The following is an 18,602-nucleotide window of genomic DNA, read 5'->3' as shown; positions in this document are numbered from 1 at the left end:
GCTGCAGGCCTTTCAGAGAAAGAGTTGCTTGACTAATCTCAGGTACAGCCAACACAGTAGATTGTTTGCTTCATTGATGTTGCTTTTATTTGTTTTGCATGATTGTCACATTAAAAGACAACTGTTACTCGGCTGTATTAGCCCACAATAAAGACGCTTAAGAATCCAGGCACATGTAAGAGTAAAATGAACGGTGTGTTGCTTTGGAAGACAACTGCAGTTTACATGCCAGGCCTACAGCAGGTGTAATAAAAAGACAAGATTTTCACCTGGTGCAAATCTAGACAAGGCATTAACATCTCACTTGAATGTTATCGACAGAGGAAAAGACAGCTTTCTTTTATCAGACTTTTTCATCTGCACACACAATTTTCACTATAAATTCTCAGAGCCAGGAGCAACTGGGAACCCTCAAGTAAGTAATCTGGAGCTACTGCTTGGGGTATGGTTGCACATCTGCTTTTACAGTGCTTTGGGTTGTCATTTTTAGTTTGGGTGCTAATGAAGAATGTCCGATTAAAGAAATGGAGACAAAGAAATAGTAACAAAATGCACCTTACAAAACTGAGCCTAAAGGATTAGAAATGATCCAAAGAAAAGTGAAGCCTGCCTGTGAAATGCAGCCACTCCCCACTTAAAAAAAAATCCCATTCAGAACCCTCTTTTCAGCTAGCAAACAAATCAATAAAGCAGCAGGGATTTCCTGTCTGTTATCAGTTTTAATCTGGTATAATGACTTTTGAAGAAAGCTATTGAAAAGTTCCTTTCTCTTTTTCTGTGAAAACGAAACTGGTTCACTGGGTGGGGGTGGAATCAGTTCTAGATCCCTCAGACCTCCTGCCTGTGTATTTTCTAACTGGCTTGCCACTGAAAGTAAATAAAAGAAGAATTTCATTACCATTACCATTGTAATGGCAATAACTCTGTAGGAAAGAGTATGTAGGAGTAAAGTAATATATAAAAGTATGTTTTTAAGAAAAACATTCCATGCTTTTCCACCATAAGCATTTTTCCCCGTGGTTTCATCTGTTTCTGAATTATGCAAGGCCAGTCATTACACCCAAACGTGAGGGGAACTCCCTCCCCTTTTATACACACCTATCATTACTAAATATTACCAGCAAGATCTTTGCTCACCTTCCCCAAAAATTCTCAGGAAGGTTAAAATGAAGTTTAAAATGTCTACTGTAAAAACAGCTCAGCAAAGTTATGTGACACTTAAATACAGCGTAAAACAGATTGTATATTGCTCATCTGCTTTTATTTTATAGGAGGCATAAATGCAATTTCATAATTAAAACGTAAATAAAATGGTTAAACTTTGTCAAAATGTCAGAGCAATGAAATTTCCATTAGTATTCTTGGCAGTGCACCTTTTGCCATCATTAATGTTTTATTCAGGATATATAGCGCTTCTGGAGGGAGGTTGCCTTCAGTGGTGTCCTTGAATAAACAGGTCCATGGGAGTTTACTCTCCCCCCGATTTGGCCAACAGAGATTTTTTTTTTCCTTTAAATACAGAAAAGAATAGAGGGTGGGGGTTTTTTTCCATCTTTCAATCAGTTTCCCTTTGCATTGCCTTCAAGATGACACTGCATAGAACAAAGCTGCTTGCTCTCTGGCTGTTTTTAGCAGAAGGAAAGACCTTACTGCTACTCAACGTTCCTTAGCAGGACACAGTATCTACCAGAGCCTAAAAGTACGGAAAATTCTCTGGTCCTGGACAGGATAACACATAGCAGCAGTTTCTAAGTCATCCTGTCAGACTGAATTTGTACCTGTAGATGACACACACAAAAATACTTGTTGGGACCTGAAAACAGTACACAAGCCACATACACATAGCACTGGACACCCCGATCTGCCTTTCAATTGGGATACTAGCTCAAACGTAACACCGCACCATTTTCAGTTCTACCACCGGTGTGTCTGTTGTTAGCTGAAGACTATCTCCTCACCACAGCTTGCTCCGCTGTATTTTTTTGCCTTACTGGACATCTTATCTCCTCTTAGGCAGCACAGCCTGGTAGCTGGCTGACAAATCAAACCCAGAACGAGGACAAGGTCTGTCAGTGGGTCCTGCTGACAGCAAATCACTCTCACATCAACACGGTTTGCGCTTCTGGAAAGCATTCTGGACCACAGGACGTAAGCCCAGCGACCCAGTAAGTTATACCCGCAAAACCTCCCTCAGGATGGCACCTTTACAAAACGTTAGATGAACATTTCCTGGCACACACGTGTCACTAATCGCGTTACTGTCAAGCCTATTAACTGCTGGCACCTCCCAGCACAGGCCTCGAGCCGCGTGTCCAGCAGCGCAAGAGTCTGACACCAGCAAAACACATACAGCCCGTCCCGCCCCGCCGTCCCCCCGCGGCGGCCACACCGGGCGGCGGCTGCGGGGCCTCGGGCGACGCCGCGCCGCGACCAGCGCTTCCCACCCGGCCACGGCTACCCGCCCGCGGAGCCCCTTCCCCTCAGAGAGGCGGCGAACAGCCCGCCCCGCGCCCAGGCCACCCCCCGCGGCCGCCACGGCTGCTCACGCTGCCCCGGCGGGCGGGCGGGCGGACAGGCCGCCGGCGGGGCCGCAGGCGGGCAGCAGGGCCCAGCGCGACCCCCGGGAGCGGCGGCCGGCGGGGTGCCGGCGGCGCGCATGCGCACGGCCCAGCGGCGTGGGCGGCTGCGCGTCGGTGGGGAGCGCCGCGTCCAATCAGCGGGCGGGGTGTGCGCGGGGGGCAGGGGCGGCGGGCGGGTCATGTTGTTGGGAGTCACCTGACCGCCCGCGCCGCAGTCGGGCCGCAGGCTGTGCCAGGGGCGGCCGGGCCGGGGGGAGCCGCGGGAGGACGGGGCTGAGGCGGTGACAGCGCTGCCCAGCGGCCCCGCGCGGAGGAGCGGCAGCAGGCGCTGAGGTGAGCCGAGCCGACTGAACCGAACCGAACCGGCCGCCGTCGGGAGCAGGCGCGGCCGCCCGGTGCCCGTTGGGCTGAAGCGGGTGGTGGTGGTGGTGGTTGGGCGAGGGCAACACCATTCGGGCGGGGGGGGTGGAGGAGGCTGAGGCGCGTTCACGGCGTTAGAGAGCCGCTCCTCCACCCCACCCCCCTCCGCGGCCGGCGAGGTGTCCCGTCCCGCCGCGGCGTGGGCGGGCGCTGTCGGACCCCGGGCGGGGGCGGCGGGGGGGCTTCTGCGCTCGTGGGGCCTCCGGGCCGGCGCAGGGCGGGGGCGGAGCCCCCCCCCCCCCCCCTCGGTGCCGCGCTGCCCCCCTTCGCCCGGGGCGCCGCCGCGGGGTCAGTCGTTACTCTGCCTCTCGTCTCCGCTTCCCGCGGGCGCCCCGCGCGCTCCGGTGACACGGGCGTGCCTCCCCCCGGCGGGGCAGCGCGGCCCGGCTGGCGGTGCGGCGTCACTCCGCCGCGCCCGCGGGGACCCGCAGCCGGTGCGTTCGGTGCTCGCTGGTCTCCGCGGGAGCGGGGGGAGGTGGGTTCTGGGTGGTAACCGGGGAGGTGCGGATCCTGTCCGCCCTGTGCTGTGCGGCGGGTGCGCGGCAGCTCCGGGGCGTGCTGGAGAGGCAGCGATGGTGACAGAACCGTCACCCGCTTTTCTGTCAAATTCTATTTGCACTCTTCCATCTTAGTATGGCAACGTAACAGCGATCCCACGATCCCAGATTCATATACAGCTGGGCCCTCTAAATGCTTGTTGAGTTAAGAAAGGAAAGAGCACACGTTCTAGCAGTAAAGGAAGAGTAAAGGTAACGTGTGTACAGTTTAATCATGTGGTAACTTCTGACAGACATCAGTTTGAGGCACTACAACAAGGCACTTCTAGTGTGTGAAAAACATTTGACTAGTAACGAAATAATTGTAGTCTAGAGGCACTGTAAATTAAAGTTACACAGCACTCTGAATACTCTAGTAATATGGTCAGTTCTTTAATCTCAAATATTATGCCACACTGAAGAGAAAACAAAAGAGTATGTTCCTGTCAACCATGGTGAGTTCCAAAGAAAGCAACTAAGATACTCCAAGTCGTATTTTGTGGTTTATGAGTTTAACTTTAAAGGTTACTGAAATGGCATAATTACTCTTGGTTGTCCTAACCCATGTGAGTAAGCCTGTGTGGATGTTAACAAAAAGTGAGGCCTAAAAGTGGCAGATTTGCAGAGAGAAACAGTTGTTGCTGAAAACAATATCCATATTGTATGCTTTGGCGGAAGGGCTTCCTTTCAGCTAACTCCACTGAATCCCTTAGTATTTGGACTTGTTTAGAAGTAATTCTAAAGTACATTTCCCAGTTTAGTCTAAAAAAGAACCTACTCTTGTTGGCCTTGTCCATCTTGTGAAATGAACAAAAGCACAGTAAGTGGGGTGTTCGGTAAGTTGGCTTCGTTAGCACACTCCTGACTCTAACTGGAATGCTCAAGTGGAGGTTTAACTTCCGTCTACTGTATTTTGGAGTGTGTTATACTAAAAAAATCTGCAAGATCTTAGTGTGCTAAATATTTATTTGCTTTTAGTAGGTTCAAAAATCCTTATGCTAAGGATATTTTGAACAGTAATGAACTTAGGTTAGTGTAAGACTTGTCTAGTATTAAAACCCATACCCCTTGCCTGATCATTTGGATCAGGTGGCATTCTCATTGGGTGTAGAGTGGGCATGCCTTTGCAATGGGTTGTGTGAGTCCCAAATAAGTTTGCTCTACGTTTTAGGGAAAGATAACTGGTCTCCTTGTCATGTCATTCCCCCCCTGCCCTCCCCACTTTGCCACTTCTATGAGATGAGAAGAGGTGTTAATATAAATTCTTCGTAGATGTCCCTTTAATTATAGACCTGTCTTTCTCCCTGCACTAGGCATGCTAGTGTGAGGTGGGAGGAGAGGTGCGCTAGTCAAAGGATTCATGTTTATGTTTGAATGCGGGTGTTGTAGTTGTCCCTTAGAATTTGACCACTGAAAGTTTCATGGGGGAGGTTTAGGGGTAGAAAAAACCTTAGTGGTATTTATAGTGTAAGTCCTGTTTATATGCACTCCTTAGTTAAACCATAGGTGACATGTTAGTCAATGCAAAAATGTGGGTAGGACCAAAACTTTGAGTGAGCAAAAAATAACTGCTGAAACAGCCATTAAGTTGTATGAATTCACTGTAGTATGACCACAGTGGGGATAATGTATGAAGAGCCCACCTGCAGCTTTCCCTGCCCCCCACCTCCAGTTCAGAGGTTAGCAGTGTGGAGAGGGGAAAAAAAAAACCCCAGCCAAACCAGAAAGGCTCATTTTGCTGTAACAACGCATAGGCTGCGTCACAAAAGTAACTCCATCTCCAGCAGTATGCTGTATTTTTTGGTTAAGGCCCTTTTCAGGGTGAAAGTAAGTCTTTTTTTTGTTAAGTCCTATGAAGGGAAGCCCTAATATTTTGTATAAATGTTGGTTAGCAGGTCACAGTAAGGCTCAGCTACTGAAGCTTTAAAAAAGAGGGGGGCTCTATGAAGGGCAAATTGACTTTAGAAGCATTGGTGAAATACAAATAAATTGATTTTAATCATTAGACATACATTGGAGAGCAGAAGAGGTAGCCTTAGGGTATCAGTCACTCAAAATCTCTTTAAATGAGAGCTTGTGTCTTAAATTAATCTTTAGAATCATATTGAGGTAATTTGTTTGTGAATAACTTCATTTGAACTGTCAAGATAATGTTTGTAGGTGTTTGTCTGGATTCCAGTGTTGACCCGTTGACTAATACTTTGATAAGTAAATAGGTAGTGTCTGTTTTCCCTGTTTACACTTATTTTAGGGTTAGTATTGTATATGGTACCATCCCAAAAATACTTCATTATTAGCTCAGCTAGTAAGGCCGTGTCTTTTAATATTGTGTGTCAGATAGGAAATGGTCTACAGTTTCCTGATGCAGAAAGTGAAACACAGCTTTATGTGATTTGGTGGAGGTCTTTACTAGAATTACCATTTGAAGTCTGGTAGTCTGCTTTTTTTTTTTTTTTTTCTTAATATATAAGTACTGCCAGTTCTGATGAACCTGTTTTCATAGAAATGCTTGTGAAGTTCTTTCTGACTTGGATCTAAAATATTCATAGAATTTTGTTTGTTCTGCATACTGTGAAGAACAGTTGTATAAACAAATCGGAGTTAAAAAGCTAGTACCAGAAACAAGATTATGAATATAATTTCCTGAAAGAATTTCATTTGACTTGCGATGTATTTGCTTCTCAGTTCTTTCAGGTGGTTTCTTCTGTCTTTGAGTTAGATACATTAGAACCTCAGATGGTTAATTTATTATAAATTCATTTGTTATAAACATTTTGACATACATATTTGTGAATGGATTCTGGCAGTCATTAAAATAATTCTTGTGGTTTAACTGTGGCAGAGTAGAATATGTAGCTATAAATGCAAAGGTGTTTGTCCTTTAAGTAAAGATAAGGGTTGACAGTAGATGTTAGTTGAGTGTTGTATGTTATGCCAGTCAAGCCCTTATACTAAGTGAATATTTTATTATCTAACCTAGCTCTTAAAACAAACAAACAAAAAAACAACACACACACACACACCCCCCCCAGTTTCTACTAGTAATTTTTTTTTTGGCATTGTGTTTGTGGGTTTTGGTTTTTTTGTTGTTGTTACGTGTTTTGGGGTTTTTCTTTTTAGGTGAACCATGCCTCTGAGAAGTCTGTCCATTGTTGTAATCTTCTCAAAGTTAACTCTGAATACCAGCAGAATCGAAGGGTTACAAGTGATGGGAATTTGCTGTAAAGGAGTCTCTGAAATACCTTCAGTCCCATTTCATTTTTTAGCTGTGCAACAAACCATGTCCCACAACATGATTTTTACCCCTGATCCAAAAGTTAAGCAATTAGTGTTGTGAAAAGTAATGGTGAACAGCAAAGTAGTAATATTTTTTTCTGGCTTTGGTATGGGCTGCTTTGTATCATCTTCTGATGGAAACGATTCAAACCTCTGCTCTGTGGAATATTTCTATGATTACATGGTATCAGTCCTTTGTTTTTTTCCTTTCCCACCTTCTGGATCCTTGTGACTACTAGGAATCTCAGGTTCCACCCTTCCACTGCTCTCCTTTGAGCTCAGAGTTCTCATATAACTTGCAAATATTAAAAAAAAATATGAATATTCAGGCTTTAAACCTGGAAAAACAAATTAAGACTCTCAGCGCAGACTTAAAACTTGCCAGACTTCCCGTGATTCTTTTTAATTCTCACTTGTGACTTGAAAAGAGTCCAAATGCTGTGGTAAGAATTATGTTGCAGAAATACAGCCGAATACTTTTTTAAAAGCTCATCTATGTAATTAAGCTGTGAGCAATATCATCCTGGTGTTTAGACTAATAAAGAATACACTTTAGAATTTTAATTATGAATATGCTAATCATCTGAAGATGAGACCTACTTTTTTCTAGTGGTGAAAGCACTGCCTTTACGAAGCAAAGCTTACTTTTTGCTTTTTTAATCGGTTTTTTCTTTTAAAGTCATTTTGAACTGAAGATGGGGAAGCAATAAACATGAACACTAAAATGCTTGTTCATTCCTTGTCAGCATAACGTGAATCAGCAGCTATTAGCTGCTGTAGGCGTTCATCTGTAACATAACTTTATTTCCTTAAAAGGAGAGGTAGCCAGGGGCAAGGACATAGATGCCACACTTGAGAAAAAAGCCTTTGCAGTGTATTTTGAATAAACTGTCTTGTAGCCAAACTGTCTTGTTTTAGCAGTAGTAAATGATAGCTGTCGTCCCTTTGTACTTTACAGCTGTGGATGACAGAATTTTTTTGTAGGATAAAGTAAACGTAAATCTCCACCCTGAGGGAACTGGGGGAGATAAGTGACCTGCTGGAAGTTACTCAGTAGATCAGCGTAGGAGTCAGAAATAGTACCCAGAGTTTTTCTCCAAACTGTTTTTTTTCTTTTTTGGCAGGGTCTACAATGCCTTTTTTCCAACTGCTCAGGAATTCAAAGTTTCTAAAGAGTACAGATATGATACAAGCATTGTGATAGCTGAGCAGACCTTTATTGTGTGCTTGGTTGATCTTGCTAGATATACCATGATGGTGATCACAACTGAATTTGCATTGGTTGTGCATCCAAGTTCACCCAGCTGGGATAGCAGTGACAGCAAAGGTGTCACACCTGGGTTCTGCAGCTACTGAAGGAAAGCTTCACTGTCTGCTTTCTCTTATTTCAAGAACTTTACCTGTGTACAACTGCCAGTTACTGTGATTACTAGAGAGGATTGATATCCAGCGTGGTGTTAGTGTATGGTTCTTCACTAAGTAAGTAAAGACAAAGGAATACTTTTTTAGTAAACTGGGTAACTCATGGGCTGGATCATTTACAGGAAATGCATGGTAGCTGAAGGTTAGAAAAAAACCCAAAACCCATACATGTAGACTGTGTTGATTGTGATGGTAGAGCAACATAATTGATATCTAGGTCTAGAAATAAAAGGTTAGCTCTTCTCTTTAGGAGTATCTGAAATGGATTTATGGACTGATGGAAAAGAAGTAAGAGGCTGTTGCTCTTAAAGAGAAAGCACTGAATTGATAGGATCTAACTCCTGTAGCTCCTGTATTTTTTTCTTGGCTCTTGCTGCTATTATTGTGATCTTAATAGAGCTTAAGACAGAAGAACCACAGGTCAGTTTGTTTTGGTTTATTGCCCTGCTTGCTTTTAAGTGTATTGTAGGTGATGGTAACAAAGTACAGTCCTGTGTTTCATTTGACAGTGAGTCTTTCACAGACAGTCATTAGGTTTGGATGCTAGACTGGAGAGAATCCAAGTATCTGTGGGTTCCCATTGTATCTTGGTGACCATTAGATAGTGGATTTTCTTTTTCAGGTCCGTAGATTTACCACCAAGTGTTTAAATTGTAAGTTTGGCAAATTGGCTATATCTTTCCTGAAAATGTAAGCCTTAAAGTAGGAAAGGCGTGACCGTTGTTGATTTCCATGTATTTCTGTGCTCTGATTTGGTATTTTTAAAGACATGTTAAACATTCAAACTCAGAATGTTCAAAAAGTATTTTGGTAAATGTGTACACAAATCATAGGTGTATCATAATGTAAATAGAAGAAGTAATGGCAGTGATTTGCACTCTGGAACCTGTATCTCAGTTTTAAGGGCCATTTTAGCCAACCTTAAAGTGTCTCAGAGCCTATGGAGCTCATTTCTGAGACTCACTCATTCTTTCTAGTTGTGAATTTTCTTCTAACACCACCACTGGATCTTTCCAGCATCAGCTGGTCCAATGTTCAAAAAGCTATTTAGCTGTAAAGCGTGCCTCTTTGTATGTTGAAATACCACCCTTTTCAGTTTTTGTGGTGTTTGAGTATAAAGTAAAGGACACTGAATTAACTTCTGATAGCTGTCTTATTGTTGTCTGAGTTAATTCTGTAGTAAAATTCCTGGCAGCTGTCATAACAGCTGGAGGTATCTGCCTGCCTATTTTTGTCATCTTTGTTCAGAAAGAATGGTGCAAGTATACAACTAACCAGCTATAGGCATACAGAATTGGTGTTAACTGTCTCTTAAAGTGCTGAAAAGCTTAGTTGTAAACAATATGGCATTTTGGGGGATTCTGTAACATTGATGCAAAATGCAGGATACTGTTTAAATCCTCACTTCTGCTTGGAGGAAGTTCTTAATTCACTGCATTGCATATTAGTATGCTTTATTTATTTAGTCACTTTGGTTGATTTTTATGATCCTGTATGTTTGACATTCATTATTAATAAAACATTTTGGACAGTGCGTTCATGTTCTAGAAATTCTCTACAGAAAAGCTGGAATTTTTTCCTAGTTGTCCAGTGGGAATCTGGGTAAGTGGCAGTGACATGGGATAATTGCTGCTGATTTTAATATTTGCAGTGAGCTGATGGGTGGTACAGTTGCTTTGTTGTACCAAGGTTTTGAATGTTGTCTTAACATCTGCATCTTATTGCTATTGCTTTTGGTTTGCCATGTAACTTTCCCCTTTGAATGGGATTTCTGTTAATCAGCTTTTTGCAACCACAAAGGATTTAATCATTATGGCACATGGTGAAGTTTGGGCTCAACAACAAAAAAAGGCAGATGCTCATATTGAGTGTTGTATGTCAGTATGCTCAAGACTGTTTTACTGTCCTTTGCATAATGGGGAAAACTGCTCCTCAGCATTAAATACTTGAGACGGTGGTACTGCGTCAAATCCTGACTCTTAGGAGTGACTTGCTAGAAAGACCTATTGTAAAAGCATTTACTGTTTTTATTATTTTACTATGTATGTACATATTATATTTTAAAGTAGGTATTATTATATAATACATTATTTCTACACCTATATCTATTATTCAAAAGCATGTGGGGTTTTTTTGTGAAATGCAATGTAGAACTCTTTTCCAGGACCCAGTGATTCTCTGATTTTTCAGACACCTGTTTAAACATCAAGCAGTTCTTTTGCCCTGTCACAGATATATGGGGGTAAGCTGGTTTCTGTGCGTGCTTTTGTCAGCTTTAGTGACAGCTTGATGCTTCAAAGCTTCCTTCACCCCTCGTGTAACACTGTGTTGACCACAGGATGTTGAGAGCAGACTTTTACATATTGCAGTTGTGCTACTGAGCACATCAGTTAATCTACCTTGTGCCAGATTTGTATGTGTGGATGAGGAATATATCACACTGCTATGAATTATATCCTAGTAATATGTTCCTATTCTTATGCTATCTACTCCAAGGTAATATGATTATTATTTTCCTTCTGTAACATAGCAACAGCAGTTCCTTATAGCTTTGTCTGGTGTCAGCCATAATAGTCATCTTTTGCATATATACTTTTTTTTAAAAAAATGTATAGAACGAGGAGACTTTATCGTTTACCTAAGGATCTGCACCAAGTGACTAAAGCAGAGGTTGTGGGGGAAGGAAGTAACTATTTGTTCTGCAGTCAGCTAGGAGTGAGAGTGGTAACAGGTTGTAAGTGATCAGATGAGCACACCTGCAGTCTTAAAGTACCTTACACTTACTAGACTTCAAATTTACCTCCACGTTAATAATTTGAATGCATGAGAAAAATGAGCCTTGGATGAAATCTGTATTTGCCAATGAGTCTTGATCTTGCTTTGATGTACTTGAGAAAATGTATATTCCTTTTTAAAATGTTGCGGTGCAAATTTTCATTAAGATAATTAACATTAAGACAATAAGAATTTTGTATGTTCTTAGAAAATAAATTTGTATGTATCTGGTCAATTAAAAGTAGAGATGTCCAAATTTACTGAAGATACAGTCATTTTACAGGTAACGGCTAGGTATAGTTTTCTTGTTGATTTGTACGCCAAAAAAAATACTGAGTTGCTTCACTTTGATAAAGCAGAATAAAGTTTTTTTTATAGCCAGTATTTAGAAAATATTTTTTTTCCTCTTAGTCAAAACATTTTTTTAATCTCAAAGTCACTGTCTAAAGAATGGGAACTTCATAATAGCATGCTTGGTTGATTCAGCTGCAAGTGTTTCTTTATGTAGTTTTTATATTAGCATGTGTTCATATGCGTTCTCTCTTTTTTTTTTTTTTTTTCCCCTCTCCCTCTCAAGACAATGAGGTTGTTAGGTGTGCGGAATTTCAGGTGAGAGGAATTTGAGGAATGCTCTTGTACTAACAGTACTAGTTTTCTTGCACTAACTGAGGATTTGTAGTTAGTGAGTTTTCATGTTCTTTAATCCTTTCAACCTGCATTGTAAGGACTATTTTAATGAGAATCCAAAAAGATCTTCCAAAACTTACTTTTGATGGTAACTGCTGTATCAAATATCTTTAAAGAATGTTCTTGGATGTTTTTGTTTCTTTGAGTCTTTTGCATTCAGTCATGTGGTTGTTCACTGGCACTGACTAAGCAAACAGTGATTTAAATATACAGTCATCTGCTGACTTTTGAAATACTTTTACAAGTTATCTGTACCTGCTTTTAGTTTTCTTTATTTAGGTGTTAATTTGAGAACAAAAATAGCATGGTAGAATAGGAGTTTTAGTCTGGCTTCCAAGGAAATAATTTGTGTTATTGTTGTTTGTAGTATCAGTTTGCCTTCTTTTAGGTAACATGTTGCTCCTTTCATTTGAATTGTTGGGGGGGAGCGGAAATTAATCTGGTGATATTTGTAGCAAATTAAAATACAGAGACTACATAATTACATAAAATGGATACCTGTACTGGGAGGAAGAAAGCCTAGAAGGGCCTGTCCTTGTAGGACAGTTGCAGCATGAGCTTGTGAGTTAAAAATCGGCTTTAAAAAGTGCCAGTGAATTGTTTTCTCCACACCTTGTCACCCTCTCTGTCCATCCATAAGTGAAACTAATTTTAAGAGTTTGAGTGCTCCAGGAGAACAGTTGAAGAAAAATTAAACAGTTTACAAGAGAGATGTACTTTTCATTTTTGGTACAACAGAAAGTGTTATTGCTGTGGATATGTATATAACAAATCTACTTATGGACAAGTGTATTTTGTACTCATATGCCACTAGAAAATCTAGTTGGCTGTCATGACAAATATGATAAATGTGTTACCATGCCTTTATTGCACAACTGGAGAACAGAATTAAGACATTCACAAGTTTGACCTCTGTTAGTACTTCTCTACAGTGTTACAGCTTTTTACAGTGGTTACATTTTCCCTTTCCTGTTTGATGCTTTTTGTTTTCACCAGCTTTTTCAGTCTTCTGGTTCTTTTCCATTTGATTTCTGTGTTGTGTATGTGGTTAGTTTTACAGTTAGATTTTATAAAGAAGACTGAGAGGAATTTAGTGTTTGAATGTGGTGAGTTTTTTGTTTGTATTTTTAAAGGTTCTTTTAAATTTTGAAATGCTTAATACACTGCTGCATTTTATATTTTAGATACTTCAAAAAAACCTTGCATCCTGTTTAAATATAGTGGGGATACAGTTTGGCTGATGAAGTCTTCAACATTGGGAAGTACAACATTCTGTCAGAGTAAAGTGCTAAATTGAGTTATACTTAAATTAAATATTTATTTTCACGTCTTGAGAAACAGAAGGTAGTGTTTCAGTGTTGAAACTTGATTTTTTTTTTTTTTTTTTGGCAGTAACAACATTGGAAGCTCACTATTGATGCTTCAAGTAGGTTGCATACTACTTTGAAAGCATGTTGTGTGCCTTGTGGTCATCAAGTGAAAAGGAGGATTGACTGTCCTCTGTGTATCTGTCTATATATAAACAAGCTACTGTTCCTTCTAGCCTTCCACGCTATGAAAGTGTATTGAGCTGAAGTGGATATTATTGGAACTGATTATTTTATAAGGGAAGACTCAAGAGCAGCATATATCATACATGGGCTGTCTATCTGAGGGTTGGGAGGACTTGGCACTTCAGAAGAAGAAAGAACCTTCGGAGGTCTCTCTGTAACTAGTCTCCTTCCTAGGTGTTCGCCCTAAAATATGTCCTTATCTTGAGTATTTCCCTGTGCTCCCCACCACCCTGGCTTTAGTCTTCCATTTTGTCCTCTATTCCCTTTTGATTATTTTTTTTAAAAAAAACCTTGCAGTAACAAATATGGAGTCATACTTTGTTAAACTGTATGTGTTGTAATACCTCAGGCATATGATAAGTTAAGGATATAGAGCAAACAAATTAGGAATACGTGATTTGTTTATATTGCGCTGCTTGCTTTTCATAAGTTATTATAAGAGTAGAATTTAATAAGTAACTGTTTCACAGGGAATTATTGAATAATTCCCATTTAAGCTGATTGGAAATTAAATATTTCCTAAGTAAACAAATCTCTGTAGTCTTGTCATTAGGTATATGAAAACATTTAAGCTGTTTCTTTTGCTTCCAAAAATAAGCCCTTTAGGGTTAACAACATGTGGTATAGCTATTAGTGGGGAGAACTAGTTTCTGCAACTTTTTTTTTATCCTCAGAACTTTCATTTTAGAAACAAAACCCCGATATTGTATATTTAAGAAATACTCCAAAACAGACTTAGTTTATCTTTGCCAAGGTATGATCTATACATTCTGTTGGTAGAGTTGACTGAAGTTGAGTGTACAGAGTTCCATGAGGGAGTGGGAAGGGCAGGTAATGCTCATGCTCTGCACTTCACCAGAGTCCAGGCTGGTCCTGTGCTACTACTGACACTGGAAATGTGGATCTCTCTTCTCTCTTTCTGTGCAGAACATCACTGAAAACACCTGTATGCCATGAAAAAAAACTTGAGTAATGAGTAACCAGGAGTACAGCTGGCAGAGCGGTTGGCTTTCCCCACTGCCTTTAAAAATGGCCGTGCCCTCCTCCCCCTCCCCATGTTGTGAAAGTTTCCCATATTTAAAAACTGGGGATTTGCATTGGCTACAGTTTTATTGTTGTTGGGAGCTGACATATCATAACAACCTCTGTTGAGCAATGTAATGATCGGGTAGTCCTGTCTCAGCTGAAGTGAGTCTCAGCAACTGTGCTCAGTTACAGTAACTCCTGGGTAGAATAGTCCATTGTAATCTGAATGCTTGGTTTGCTAAGGTAACACTTGCTGTAGTAACACCACGTTTTCTTTGCAGGACAGTTCCAAATGTGATTATGAGGTTTCTTGATCGAGCTTTAGATACAAGCACACTTCTTATTAGGCTTTTTTCTTTTTCTTTCTTTTTTTCTTTAAACTGGAAGAAAGGCTTGATCCAAAGAAGACAGGAATTTAGAAATACAGTCTAAAGATCAGACTTGGAAATGCTGTTGAACTTTGTACTCTGTAGGAGGGCTGACTTCTCTTCAATGCTTTTTTTTTTCCCTTTCTCCCCCCCGCCCCCAAATACTACGGAAGTGAGGAGCAGCTTCAGGACTGTTTTATATGTAAGCTTATTTCAAGGTTTTAAATATCATATAACTCTTACTATTGTTTGTTATGCAATAAAGGCTGTTATTTCAGAACTTCGATGCTCTGTTATAATAGGGATTCCATTGCCAGGTGATCTGAGTCATAATGATCCATTAGGAAAGCAAACTTCTAACAAGCATGACAAATCAAATAGTCATGAGCAGGAGCGGGGGAAAAAAAGGCTGCATTTAGGGAATTAAGGCAGGTGGAAAATAGGAGAACAAATCTGCTTTAAAACCTAAACACCAACGTGCTAGAGAGAATGAGTGTTTTACCGATGCCTGATGAGTTTACCAAACTACTTTTGAAAGAATGTAGAACACAAATATTTTAGTTTGTACTGGGTGAATCTGTAAATGGAAGTCACGGAGTATTTTGGTGTGTTTTGACTTAATACATGTTTTTTTTCTCTTTACGTTTTCAGTGTTGGAGTCAGAATACACTGATAACTAAAATGAAAGCTTAAATAAATCTTTAGGATAGTGGTAAAGTTATGACTCAATCGCTTGCTGAGGAAAAATCTGTTCTTTATCACTGAAGTCACATGAAAAACTGTTCCCTTTTTTGATCTGAGACTACCAAAGCAGTACTTTAAGATGTACTTATTAAGGTTTGTGTACTTTAAATGTCCATGAGTATGTATTTATATATTAACAGGTATGATATACTGAGTATTAGTCCTAAAAAGAATTGGAACAGGCAATACATGTTTAAAAGTTGGCTGCCTGTGTTTTAGTGTCAGTAGGTTCTTTTTGGGATATGACTAATGTGTACAATTAATTTGGGGTTTTTTTTTCCTCTAGATTTGAAGAACAGAAGCATGCTTTCCACTGAGACTTACACTACCATTTGTGATACAGAATGTCTCTAAGTGAGAAGAATAGTGTGGTTTTTGCATATGAATCTTCAGTACACAGTACCAATGTACTTCTCAGCCTTGATGATCAGAGAAAGCAAGATATTCTTTGTGATGTTACTATTTTAGTGGAAGATCAGCGATTTCGAGCTCACAAAGCTGTGCTTGCAGCTTGCAGCAGTTACTTCCTTGCAAGAATTGTGGGCCAGGTGGATGCTGATCTTATCATCACTTTACCTGAAGAGGTGAGTGTCACTCCCTTCTGTATTTTACCTGCCAGTGCTTCTAATCCATTTTGTCCAGTTCTAGTTTACAGCAGGCTGGTGCTTAACTGAGAAGTTAACGTAAGGGATTTAAGAACTGAAGAGTAGGAATTTTGAAGCTGTAAAGCTGCTGTTGGTTGAGGTAAAGGCTGAACAGATCAGAGGGCATGTTACAGACTGAAGATACGTGAATGCTGTCTTAGGGAATGTACAGGGGAGATCTTTTCAGTTAAGTACATACTACTTTTAAAATTGTGCATGTTTCAGAGCATATAAGTCCGTCAAAAAAACAGGCCTTAAATGTTAAAGAGATATTGCAGAACTAGTCCTCCTATATGAAAAGGGAATACTTCTTGAGTAATAAACAAATTAAAGGTTAAAATGGTAATACCCTTAAATCGGTATTGTTAAGATTTGGTTTTATATGTTTGAGTAATACAGCTGTGCTTATATTCCTTGCTTGCTGCTTATTGCTCTTAACAATTTTATTCTGCTGATTTCTCCATCCTTTTTACATACTGATCCTTTGCAGCTTGTTTTTCCTACTGTTTCATTACTTTTAAGACTGAAAAAATTTATTGCAATTACATGCTTTTCTTTTTACTCATATAATACGTATTCTTAAATCAGATTAATTTAAAGGGAGTGAGCCAGAACCTGACATCTGTAGGAAAGAAAATTTATTGTTACATATCTGAAGTATCAAAGACTTGTAAAGATTCCAGCTAGTATTATAAGAGGCATGAGGCAAGCAAGTGACTGGATTTTTATGCAAAATGCTGTGCTTGTAGCTGAAGAGTGAAGAGCCTCCAAGTGCTCTGATTGCACCCATGGTAGGTGTAATCTTCACAGTTAGCTGTTAAATAATCAATGGCTATCTGGGAGGTAGTTTATGGTAACTAATTTTTGGGATGGGGAATAACATAAAGCTGTTGGCAACTAGAAACATTAAAGTTGGAGGAAACGTGTGCATTAATAAATATTAGTGCCATTGGAGACGACATTATAGACTTGTTTATTTATGAGACAGTGTTGAGTTTTAACGCAGAGATTACTTACTTCAGTAAAGTAGCTACCTTGCTGGCTTTGTAACATACTGAGGTAAGCACAAGGAATTTCTCTTACCAGAGTCTTTCTGATAAGCTATAGGAAACTGAAAGGCATTGAGCGGTCTCTTTAAAGAGCTTCAGTAGTCTTTGTGATTCATTATTGATCAATGAATTTGTTACAAAATTACATTATAGTGTAATACCAGTATGTCACCTTTACTCAAGCTTCTTGCTGTGTCTCTGTGTGTTCGTTTCTTCTTATACTTTTTTCCCTAATGGCTTAATGTGTTGATAGTCTGAACATCTCTCAGATTAAAAGAAAAATAATGATGGGAGCTGATGTGGAAGGGAAGTAGGATGCTGGGGGACACAAAGGCATGATTTGGAGTAAAAGAGGGGAATGAGTGGGCTGTAAAACTTCTGATATTGAAGAGAGAATTTTGCTTTGGGATAATGGGGAAAAAGTAGGATATTGGAAGAACAGGAATGTATGTAAAATTCGGAGAGGGGGAAGAATAAGTAATGTATGTCGGAGCTGGAGAGGGGAAAACCAGTCTCTGGTACAAAGCAACAGTGTTCCCAACCACTGAATCCATGAAATAAGCCTGAGTTAGAAGGGACCAGAGTTTGTAAAGAAAATGGAGGAATCTAATAATCCTAATAATTGCTACAATGTAGACTTAAGAAGACTCTTAATATAATTTAGTATTACTGTTGTAAGAACTGAATCTACTGAAGCAGTAAAAAAAATTAAAATACTAACAGTAAATCTTTTAATCGTTTGGTCTAATCACTTGGTAAAATCGTTTTAAGACCCAGCAACTTGATTTTGGCAACTGGTAAATAGTTCAAAATGAGTCAGTTTATGAAGCTGTATATTTGAGAGGCAAACACTGATCACATGGTTTGACAAGCAATTAAAAAAAATTAATCTTTTTAATCATTCAGAGTATTTGAATTTTTAAAGTGAAAGATACCAGTCCACAGTCTGACATACCAAAATATTTTTGGAATTAAAGAGCTACATATGTATTATATTGTAAAGACTAAGTATTAATGTCTTGGTGTAGTTACTGTGGTGTTTTTCTACCAATGTTTTTAACTCAGACTTTCAGCCCAAATACAAATTAAATAAATGACTACTTCAGGATTTGCTTTTCTAGGTCAGTCAGACCAAGAGCCTTTCTAGCATTCTGCTTTGTTTGAGGATAGCCAGCTAGAAATGTGTAAGAGAAAGTGAAAGGAGTACAGTGTTTTTTTCCCTTCTTGATCTTTCCAGTTTTTAGCCCTAAGTTTCTAACTTGTACAGAAAGAACATACAATTTTGAAATACTGATGTGTGTTCTATTTTCATGTATGAATGTCACTTGTTTGTACACCCACTTTGATGATTTATTGACTATACTAGGTTTGAAGGCTTCTTGCAAGCTTATGGATAAACTGTCTTTTACACTCCCCTCCCCACATTACTAAGGGTGAATTAATGTGGTGGTATAATCAGTAGTCTTCTCTCCAAAGTATATTTCAAATGCTATTTTAAGAATTCTTTAGATAGGTAATAAGTT

At 40.0% G+C, this 18,602-nt stretch overlaps 1 protein-coding gene across 3 annotated transcripts in view; it reads left to right on the top strand.

The window, feature by feature from the left end:
* The window catches only part of BACH1 (BTB domain and CNC homolog 1), a 44,635-nt gene that overhangs the window by 1,378 nt on the left and 24,655 nt on the right, over nucleotides 1–18,602 (top strand). For 2 of the 3 annotated variants that reach the window (XM_055701441.1, XM_055701437.1), the window contains exons 1-2: nucleotides 2,758–2,912; nucleotides 15,673–15,970. In XM_055701441.1, the coding sequence (XP_055557416.1) occupies nucleotides 15,731–15,970 (240 nt within the window). In that variant the 5' untranslated portion in view covers nucleotides 2,758–2,912; nucleotides 15,673–15,730. Of the gene's footprint in view, nucleotides 1–2,013; nucleotides 2,166–2,757; nucleotides 2,913–15,672; nucleotides 15,971–18,602 lie in introns of those variants that run through there. The other variant, XM_055701440.1, reaches the window with a different exon arrangement.

This window comes from Falco cherrug, chromosome 2, assembly GCF_023634085.1.
Source record: "Falco cherrug isolate bFalChe1 chromosome 2, bFalChe1.pri, whole genome shotgun sequence".
NCBI classification, from domain to species: Eukaryota; Metazoa; Chordata; class Aves; order Falconiformes; family Falconidae; genus Falco; species Falco cherrug.
The sequence above is the reverse complement of the archived record's forward strand: the minus strand, read 5'-3'. Positions and strand labels throughout refer to the sequence as shown.